The 11,057-nt window shown below is 35.6% G+C and overlaps 1 protein-coding gene across 1 annotated transcript; it reads left to right on the top strand.

The window, feature by feature from the left end:
* The first annotated feature begins 1,257 nt into the window (after positions 1 to 1,257).
* LOC113081988 (alpha N-terminal protein methyltransferase 1B) lies at positions 1,258 to 6,883 on the top strand. Its single transcript, XM_026253892.1, has 4 exons — positions 1,258 to 1,685; positions 3,970 to 4,142; positions 4,751 to 5,003; positions 5,434 to 6,883. Exons 1-4 carry the CDS (start codon positions 1,511 to 1,513, stop codon positions 5,688 to 5,690), a joined length of 858 nt encoding a protein of 285 aa, XP_026109677.1. The 5' UTR covers positions 1,258 to 1,510; the 3' UTR covers positions 5,691 to 6,883.
* The last annotated feature ends 4,174 nt before the right edge of the window (positions 6,884 to 11,057 follow it).

Raw genomic sequence — 11,057 nt, 5'->3', positions numbered from 1 at the left:
CGAAGAAGCAGAAATAGGCGTAAGAATCTCTAGCGCCATCTTTACATTTGGAGGTATGTACCGCTCAGTTAGAATGCATGTGCTGGCTAGACTGTTGTTGAATTAATTTGTATCGAATGTATTTATACGTATAATATTTTTCTTCAGCGCATTTTATTATGTATTAGTTCAAGCGTCACGGATTTAATTATCTTAAAAAATTATATATATATATATATATATATATATATATATATATATATATATATATATATTGCTGTTGTATTATTTTGATGGTTTTTACAGAGGTATTTGTTCATATATCATTTGATTTATATAACCTTTAATTCTTAAAAACAAAGCGAAGAATGTATTTTTGACGGTCTACAGTATTTATGGTGTGAAAAAAAAGATAATCCAAGACATTTAACTGTAATATGTAAACAAATTTTTATTAAATTTGAATCCGGATTAATCTAATTATCAGATTTCTGTTATGGATTTTTTTTATTAATTAAATAACACCTTATTTACATATTTAGACATTACATTTCAGAAAACGTGTAACAAAAAAAAATCTTATTGTATAATGTGATGAATCAGCTAGGCAAGTATGGTGGTGATATCTATTAAGATTTTTTAAAACCTCAAACAAACTGTGACAATGTTTGCAACATTTACCAATTTAAACATTACTTTTTTGGACCAGCTTTGTAAGAACTGCATTATTTATAAACAGTCTTCTCTAATTGCACTGAGCATGCTTTTCCGATTTTAGCACTGGTTCGGTTTTGGTTGATTGAATATCACATACACTAAGGTGATGATCATTTGGCAATTTATCCAAATTCAAAACAGTCATATGAGCAACACATGGCCCATGAGCTGACATTACTAAAAATGATATATTATTATATTATTATTGTCTCTCGCTCTCCCTCTCTCTGCTTTTTCACACAATTAGTATGAGTAACTCTAAAAACATTTCTTTTTAGTGAATTGCATTTTTCTTATTGTAACATATTGCTGCAGTGTCAATGCATGCAAACAATAAGCAGCAACAGCATGTTCAGATTAGATCTGTCTTTGAACTTTCCTCACCACCGTGAACTTGCCACCAGTACTGTGTATACAAACAAACATGAGAAGGCAATGCTAAGAATAGCCACTACATAAGCCGCATGTTGCTAGCTGTGAATGAATGCATGACTCTCTGGTTCATGTTTTGGTATGCACTAATATGCCATTCTGTGTCTGTGGAACATAGGAGAAGGAGCTTCTTCTGGAACTGGAGAAGAAGGCCCCACCCCTTTTCTGAGGCAAGCTTACCCAACCCTTTCTCATTCCTCCACCCCAGGCCTAAAGCAGGTGATCTGATAAGATGTGGTAGGTTTAAGCGCACTGCTGAGAAAAGAATAGTAGAGTAACCAGAGGCCTCCTACAGATATAGCAGCACCGTGGTGACTTTAGCATTTCTTCCAGAGACACCTTGAGCTACACATTATCTGTTTCACTTTGAAGAAGATTCAGGATGTCTGACTCCACCTCCGTTATGGAGTTTAGTGGGACGCATCAAGCTTTCCGAGACCGCTGGGCAAAGACAGATAACGAGATGTGCAAGCACAGCATGTCTTTCCACTTGCACAATACGCTGAGGAAGGAGTTCTTCGCCAGTTACCTGTACCTCCTGGAACAGATTCCTCTGGGTAAGATGTGGGTGTGGGTGGCACAGTGAATTGTTTGTATGAATTATGACCTTTTGAAGATTTCATTGTAAATCTTGTTGTGATGAGAACTGTAAGGTAGACATTGGAGTAGGAAGTGCCAGAGTTGTCAGTATTTGGCCTGTGACCATTAGTGTTCATGTGATTAGCGTATATTTCCCTATTAAAGCTGCTTCAAAATTATATCTGAAAATACGGTTGAACATCTATGCCCAAACCATAATATCTAATAGGAACAATTAATTTTCACTGTACATATATATATATATATATATATATATATATATATATATATATATATATATATATATATATATATATATATATGTATATATAACAATCAATGTTATTTTAAGCATAATTGCACAACCATGTATGTGCATTCTGCATATTTTACATTCCACTGAATAATAAAACATCAGCTGTGGCTTTACTATGTTGGTGTATTGACCGCTTGATTTCAAAGTATTGGAAGGCTTTGGAAATTGTGGTTAAGTGTTGGTGAAACATTGAGAAAACATTAAAAAACTTGACAAAGATATAATGATTTCTTTCAACAGACACAATCATTCCCATTTGCATTGTTACTGATGAGTTTGGTGTGGCATTAAAAAATAAGAAAGCACAACGAAACAACACATTTTACCCTTAGCCTTTACCCGGGTAAAAAAATATAGTTAGATATAGTCAGATATAGTTGGTAGTTGGTATTAAATTATGTTTACAAGAATAATGCATAATGCAATATATTGGAAATAGTTTTTATAACATTTAGAAACTGTGAACTATGCTCTAAAAAGGTAACTCTATAAAACATCTTCCAGGTAACTAAAAGCTAGCAATAGCACTTACTAGTATCATGCAAAAATAAGCCTATATAATGTATGGAGTTTGTTGGAAGAGTAAAGCATAAAATTGAAAAACATTTACCCTATTCAGCATGATGGAAACTGGAAATGCCTTGCAAAATTACAGCAAAGTTTTGTTAGTGTCAGTGAAATTCTTCATAATGCACTGTTTTAGACTAAAAAGGAAGACAATCATTCATATTTTTTGGAGGACTGAAATTAACCCATCAGTGTTTTGTGCTTAGCTTAAAGGGATATTTCACCCAAAAATGAAAATTCTGTCATCATTTACTCACCCTCATGTCGTTCCAAACATTTATGATGTTCTACCTTCTGTGGAACACAAGAGAATATATTTTAAAGAAACCAGATTTTCTATATCCATTGTATGGAAAAAAGCACTGATACATTTCTCAAAATATATTTTATGTTTCACAGAAATAGTTTGGAATGACATGAAAGTGAGTAAATGGATGTAAATTGATTTTTCTCTTTCACAGAAAAATTTGTATTAATGTCTGTTTAGGCTGAAATGTATTCTAATACTAGCAGGTTGTTTTAATGTTGCCTCATAATAAACCAATAAGGCAAAGCAGATGAGTGTGTGTCAAGCTATAAAGAGGGCCATCAAAAATATACAGGTCCAAAATAAAAGAGTCAACAGGGAATCACTACCCAGTGTTACTATTTTTGACTTTGGACGAGTAATCTTGTGGTTCACATGTCAAAGCCTGCTCGTAATTTCAGTATCTTAATTCACTTGTCCTGCCAATTTTCTCACCTGTAGCCTTTAGCAAGGTCTTGCCACTAATCATCCGGTGATCTGATGTTTGACTCGAACTTTCCAAGCATGCAGTGACTTAATAACTGGTCTGTCCTTTTAGTGACCAGCCATTCGAGAGACCAGATGTTCCAGCTGAACTTCATAATGTGACATTAGACTGCTGCTGACAGAGTATCGCATGTTGGGCTGCTTTATCTAACCCCTATATGTGCCAACAAAGCATTCCTTTGCAATGTTGTACAACAGTGTCAATATCAATAGTATCTTGATGCTTTAATCCAATTTGCAGAAAGACAAAATCTTGGAAATTCAGATATGTTGCTCCATAAACAGATTCTATTAATGACCAGTACCTTAAAAAAAATACTTATGATTAAACGTTGTTGTGAGCAGTGAATGAGAAGATACAATTGCATTGAAACTTCATCTCTTAACTGTACACTTTCCCTTGAGATGCTTTGATCCCACAGAAGACCCTTAAATTTCAACTATACAACACAATATTAGATGTCTAGTAATTCAATTAATGGCTTATTTTTCTTATGTAGTCTGTGAAGAGTTTAAAATACTCACAAAAACCTGAAAACTGTTATGCATTGTTTTCTTCACTGTCTGTATGTTTATTTCCCTACAGTGAAACTCTATGCTGTGACTTGTGAGTACATTAAAGGGGAGAAGCAGTTTTACTACAGGGCACAAAACTTCTACAAGGATGTCCCGGCATCAGAGGAGGGCATGATGGGAGATTTTGTGGAGATATCGGAGATTGACCTTGAAGGCTCAAGACAGTTCCTGAAGAAGTTTGTTGTATGAAATGTTACCCTTTTCTTTTGAAGTAACTAAAACAAAGATTATTGGAGTGTGTTTTACAAGAAAATACTATTTCAGTCTTTCTACTTCAGAATGTCATGTTTATTCCAATGCAATTATTCTAAGTGATAACTCTTTCTACGCCAATTTTTTTTAAATTCATTTGTTTTCATACATCAAATATAAAGAGTACATTATATATATATATATATATATATATATATATATATATATATATATATATATATATATATATATATATATATATATATATATATATATATATATGATGTACAGTACACATATCCCATTTATCAGATACAGTCTATACTACACACACTTTTAGATAGCAAGACCTCAAGATCAGAATGACCAAGCTGTACACGTCTCTATTACACTAATTGAACACGTGGTTAATTAACACATCCAAGCTGACAAATTGCATTTGCTTCATGAATAGTGTTCAGCTGTTCTGCTGAAACTTTGACCATGAACCTGGACTAACGCTCATATAATTCTTTGTTGTTGTTGAACACCAAAAAAAATGGAAAACAATTAGATGGATCATATATTATGCGTTGTATTATTATACATATTCTTGACAGGGTCCAGGAAAGGCTGGCACCAAGCGGGCACTGGACTGTGGCTGTGGAATCGGGAGGGTGTCTAAAGGAGTTCTGTTTCCTGTGTTTGAATCCATGGAGATGCTTGACATGATGGAAGAGTTCATCCTCCATGCTCATGAGTGTTACCTCGGAGATTACGCAGACAGAGTTGAAGCATACTACCTTTACAATCTGCAGGAATTCATCCCACCTAATAAGAGATACGATGTCATCTGGCTGCAGTGGGTTGCCTGTGAGTGAACTGATTGTTTTCATGGATTATTTTATCTAATGGAATATGTATTTTGTCTGCTTTTACTACTTTAATTTAAGCTTTGTTTTCTGCCCAACTACTTTTGTTTATTTTAGTAGGTCCAGGCTATCTTTGCCCATTTGCTGTAATAAGAGCAGCTGAATGCTAGTCAGAGTCTTTTAAGTATACAGTTTCATCTTACTCACCTCAGTCTGTGTAGATTTGACACTGGCAGCAGAGATTTCTACATGAAACTGCTTAAAACCATATAATGATAATACATTAATTCCAGGTGGTGACAGATTTCTTTTTTTAGACCTAACCAAATTGACCAACAGCAAGTATCTGCTAAATGACTTTTGAACTGTGGACATTTGAAATGTATACACTCTTTTTGTCAAGGATTCACAAACTATTTTTAATTTTTCAGGTCATCTTACTGATAAGGACCTGACAGAGTTTTTAATGCATGCTAAGCAGAGCCTGAGGCCGAATGGTGTGATCATCATAAAGGATAACATGGCGCGGCAGGGCTGCAAGCTGGATCCCATTGACAGCAGCATTATTCGCCATCTGGACATCATGAAGAACATCATTCAGACTGCAGGCCTCACCATACTGGACGTGGAAAAGCAAGAAGGCTTTCCTGAGGTCATTGTGCCTGTATGGATGATCGCCATGCACTAAAGCAGAGTATTTTTTTTAGATGAATGTGTTGCACCTATGTATAGTATATAATATAAATGCATAAAATTATATATTTTTTTAATTCCATTTACCAGCTGACCTGTAGTAATTTCAGTGTAAGGAATCAGTGTTTTTTTTATTTTTTGTGATCTTTCCAGTAACTTTTGCAGTTTCGGAAAGCAATTGAAGCAGGCTATTTTGTTTCTACTTCATAAACATCTACGGTTAAGATCACGTACGTAGAAGTGCAAATGTGTTATTTTGGCTTTGACAGAAATCTGTGGTGTAGATTTATATATATATATATTTCCATTTTTGTTGAAATGTAATAAATAGATGTATATAATTGTATCACGCTTTTCAAAAGATGTAGTATTTTGTACATTTATTGTAGTATCATAAAGAAAAATAAATTATTTATTTATTTTTTACAAGAAAATAATGCTGTAACTGAAAGAATTGTGTCATTAGTCTCTTTCTTTTTGTTATTTAGAGTACAAAATGTTAATCATTCTGAGTAATACATTTTTAAAAAACTGTATCAATGACATTTATTTTATTACAACAAAACATCATAACAATAAAGAAATAAATCATTGAACCGTATTAATGAACATTTTCAGAGATGATGTCTACCAAATGCTTTAAGTTGTTGGACAAGTATGTCTTTTAAACAACAACGCTTTCCAGGTAAAATGGGCAAATATAAAATAACTTACAGTCCTAGAGGATCTTTGCTTGCGTACAATGCTGAAGATATGACGATGAGCATTTGTTCGATATTTCTTGTAAGTATTCTTTGTGTCTCTTAAAGCAGATCTCTGCTTCACATATTTAAAGAACTGAAGGAATAAATAATGTCAAAAAGTTCAAAACTTCATTGTATTTTCCCAACCATGAAAAACCACACTGTTTAGGTAAATGGCTCTCAGATGGTGTCTTTGTAGAGAGGAAGGGAATTATCCCTGGTTTTGACAGACTACTCTTTTGTATCTGCCTTGGGCTGTGTCCAAATCTGTCAGAACGCATCTGCATAAAGAGCATCAGCAAGTCACCTCAAATATTGAGCATGTAAGCCTCACAAAGATGTCTTGAGCAGTGCAGTGTAAAAACTCAAGCAGGTCCTTTTCCCTGTGAATAGGCGGTTTGTTGGGGGAAAAAACGCAAACACTCACAGCACGCAATGCAGTCAGTCTGTTATGTTTTTGAGTGATCTATGCTGGTTCTTTACCAAGCATATTCCTTGCACTCACAGGATTTTGCAAATACATTTTTCAAAGTTCAAAACACCCTCAGGCGGCAGTCATATTTCTTTCATAAATCTGTGTAAATAGCATCCAAATGTCTATTCGCCTATTCAGAAATGGTGAGCGTACCTGGCAGTTTCGGCTATCAAGTTTAATCGTTCTCGTTTCCTTCAGAGGCAGTCTGGCAGCTAATGGTCTGTATTAACAGAAATAACATTAATACATTTGGTCATATTAGAGCTGGACTGGGCCAATCTCCAGGCACAGAGTCTCAAACATAACATTGACAGACAACTGGGAGTGTTGCACTGACATAAGTAATTATCACCAACTGATCGTGTGCCTAGAGCTGGCAGTGGACAGCGACATCAAAATTCAGGTTTATTCAACAATTATTTCTCATTTTTCAAAAAGACTAATGCTCATTTGTGGTGTCAAAGTTTATGCAAGTTGCTTCAAATCTCATTTTACTCAAATTTAATACGAATTTATGCCTTTCGTAACTAGACTTCAACCTCAAAGTCTTATGACTACAGGCTTGATACCAGGAAAATTGGTCCTCTGGGTTTTGAAATGTGATACCACTGATTGACATATTATGGTTTGGCGCGTTGAGAAAAAAAAAAATGCATTTAAATCTCAAAATATTCCCTTAAAATCATTATGAAGGATTGTGATGATTTGGGGCTGGTCCCTGCCAGGAGTGTGACAGAGTTACAACCATAAACGTTCACAGCTTGTTGTCTGATACTGGCTCTCAACCTTATTCTACGTCAGCTCAAAAGCCAGAGCTCAGTTACACATACTTTTTATAGGTCATGCTGATATTCAATAGTTCATTCAGATATGCACTGCCCCTATCATGTACTGCTGATTACATTAATTTGATCTTCAAACTGTTCAAACTTTGACAAGTTGCATGACAAATTGATGGTTTTAAATGGAATATAGTATTTTAAGTGCCAAATTGCCTTCTGGTATGACTATCTGCAGAGATAAGTAGGCTTGAGCCATTTGTACATTCCCCCCAAAACTGTGAAAAACCACTGTTGCAGTGTTCCAGACGGGATAAATTTGCCTATGATGGTCACTTTGGAGTGAGAACGATAATAGCCACCGTAATAAAGGTCTTTCCAAACCGAAGTGCTAAATGCCCACTTTAAAGGGCCCTTTGGAGTGAAGGATTTTGAAGGATACAACTGATAAACACTTTAGATACCCTGATTCTAGCTTGCAACATTGGCTCAACCAATGGCTTACATTTGGGGTGGGGCTAACAGGTAGGGTGACCAATGGGGAATATTTTGGAAATCTGATTATAATATGAATTATTAAACAGGGTTGGAATTCCAAAACAGAGAGCAGTGGTTTATTTTAGCATATTTACTCATTTATATTCACACTGTGCTATTATTCCACTGAAAGTCATTGTAAGTAATTTTTGTAAAGATTTATAAATCTAACGTTACCATCATAGTGAGTAGAAAGAAAATACACCTTAGTCAGGTTAGAAACTATTTTGAATGTAAAATGGGTGAAAATGAGGCTGTGAGGGATAGACTTTTGCAACTGTTTTATGCTGTTTGTCTACTGAAATTTTTTTCACCACCTAAACAATCTCAAATGTTCATATCACCACAGTACCTACTTCAGAATTGTTTGGTACTACTGAGGAGAATACATTTAGCCACAATCACCTTAAAATGTCAGCAGCAAACCACGGCAGCCTCATCAATGATCATGTGACCCTGTATGGCCTGGCCTGATGTGGCTGATTGGTCGCTGATGTCAGACATTTGTCCTTGTGACTGGATTAGGCTTTTACAACGTGGGGGATAATAATCAACCACACTGGCACAAACAATAGACATGTTTGCCTATTTTCCTAATTAGCGCTCCTTGAGCTACTAGCCTGACTAGCAACATGTGTTTGTTTTGCCACATCTAAGCCAAAAGCTTGTTTTCTATACTATATCATAGTTTAAGTGAGAGGGAACTTTTTTCAGGGGTTTTCCAGCTTAATTAGATGACAAAGAAGGGAAGGAAATTATGTATGCAAGCCTATAACTTAAGATAATTAGCTACAGCTAGCACCTAATTTGAGGACATTGTGCAAAGTTTAATGTAAATCCACCCAATTAGATTCAAAGGAGTGGTTAACAACACATTCCGTCTCTAGTAATCTGTTGGTTTTGCTGTTTGTTTAAAACTTGTATAATCACTTTGTAGTACTCTCAGGCTTTGGAAGAATCATTGCTCATGCTGGTTTCAATTCGCTAACCTTTTGGATTACGCAATAATGAGCCAAAATAACTCTCACATGAACTGTTTTCCACCAGCTATTTAGGTTCATGATTCACTATTGGTTTCCACAGTAAGAGTGGGGATGTTTTTGTTGTTGAGAACAGTCTCTTTATTTTCAGATCTTTTTGTGGTGAACTGCATTAGATCGCAGCTGGGTCGTGAGAACAGATCACCATGAGAGAAAATAAATAAGAGGGTAAAATATAGAGAATCCTGAAACAGCCATTAATGGGCTAAAAGAGTGGATGTAGTGGCAGGTATTCAGGGGTTCAGGCTTGGTTTGTATTACTTGTGGGATAATGCCAACAGTCTATTATTCACTTTTCTTTGGGAGGAAAACAGATTAGGGGGGATCATATGGCTGGAAATATGGCTGGTGATCAGTGAATCATCTTGATTGCAAAATGTTTAGCATTGAAATTATTTTTGGATGTATATATTTAAATTCAGTTTCATTTTATCGGTTAAGAAATTCCAGTGATTTGAATGCATATGCTTAAATTTGGCACAATAAACTGAAAAAAAGATCACATTCAAGAATAGACACCAAACTAATCAAAGTCCTTAACATATATTTTATATAATTTAAAATGTCCTTGCTGAATAAAAGTTTTAACTTTCAAAGTTACTAGTATTTCAATGCACTGTCACTTTGGACAACATCAACAACAAAAATCCACTGAACGACTATTGCCAACATCATTGAATACATTTAAGCCTAATGCAATTACATTTATAGCTTAAAACATGTTGATTCATTTTCATTAATTTCACATTGGTTGGCTCCAACCAAAGAATGCTGAATTTTTCTAAGCATACAGTCGTCTCCAGGCCACAGCAAAGCCCCTACTAATGAGAGAGCGGGCAGCTCGCTCACCAATTTTGAGTACGATTTATGAACCGAGCTGAGAAATATGACTTTAATAATGGTAACAAATGGTAGAGCTGCTGTCGGAATTGGCACATAGTAGCGAGACTGAAGCTATAGAGGAAAATAATGAACTGTGAAAATGCTTTGCAGTGAGTCAAATATGGGCACAGCAGAAACTGGCTCTATAAACTCCTGATTAAACTACAGTTTCTGTGGTTTTGCCATCATTTAACTGTGTTAAAGGCTCTGTTGTAGCAATAATTGTCGGTGCAGAGGTTAACAGAAATATGGAGATGGCTCTGCTCTATAGGGCTAGTGAACCTCAGACATGGTCTCGTCTCGAGCAGTTACTATTTTTAAAGATCCAAGAGTTTTGAAAGCGACCTTGAAATCAGTTTCTTTGTTATTCCTTTCCCAAATTTGGAATGTGTTAAGGGATTAGGACATGCACTGGCATGAGAAATTGCGCTGACAACTCTCAGCATTTTCCGTGCCCATGTTTTAAGACAATTTGACATGAACAATTTTAGTTTTATTACTCAGGCTGTATTAAGCTAATCCGAACGTTGTCAGGGAAATGCATGTAGTCACTTCCCGTCAATGACTTCAATGTAATCCTTATTATCATGTTCAATGACCCTATGAACACAAATTAAAATGCAGACACCCTGCAGATTCTTAACATAAACAGTCATATTTTACGAGTCTCTCTCACCAGGAAAGAGATCTTGTTTATTGTCACATGATGTTAAAGAATACCGACAACCCCTGGATCCCCTACTCCATATCCCACGCAAACACATCTTGTTGGCAGATGTGGCGACACCACAAACACTTCAAAGTGCCTGCACTTAGACCTTCTCCATGCACTGACGCCAACTGTAAAAAGTGCCAACATATGGGTCGGAAAATATTAGGCCTTTCAAACAGCGGCTGGGCAGCCTC

This window comes from Carassius auratus, unplaced genomic scaffold, assembly GCF_003368295.1.
Source record: "Carassius auratus strain Wakin unplaced genomic scaffold, ASM336829v1 scaf_tig00035443, whole genome shotgun sequence".
In the NCBI taxonomy this organism is placed as follows: domain Eukaryota; kingdom Metazoa; phylum Chordata; class Actinopteri; order Cypriniformes; family Cyprinidae; genus Carassius; species Carassius auratus.
Note: the sequence above shows the minus strand (reverse complement) of the source record. Positions and strands in the feature narration are given on the sequence as shown.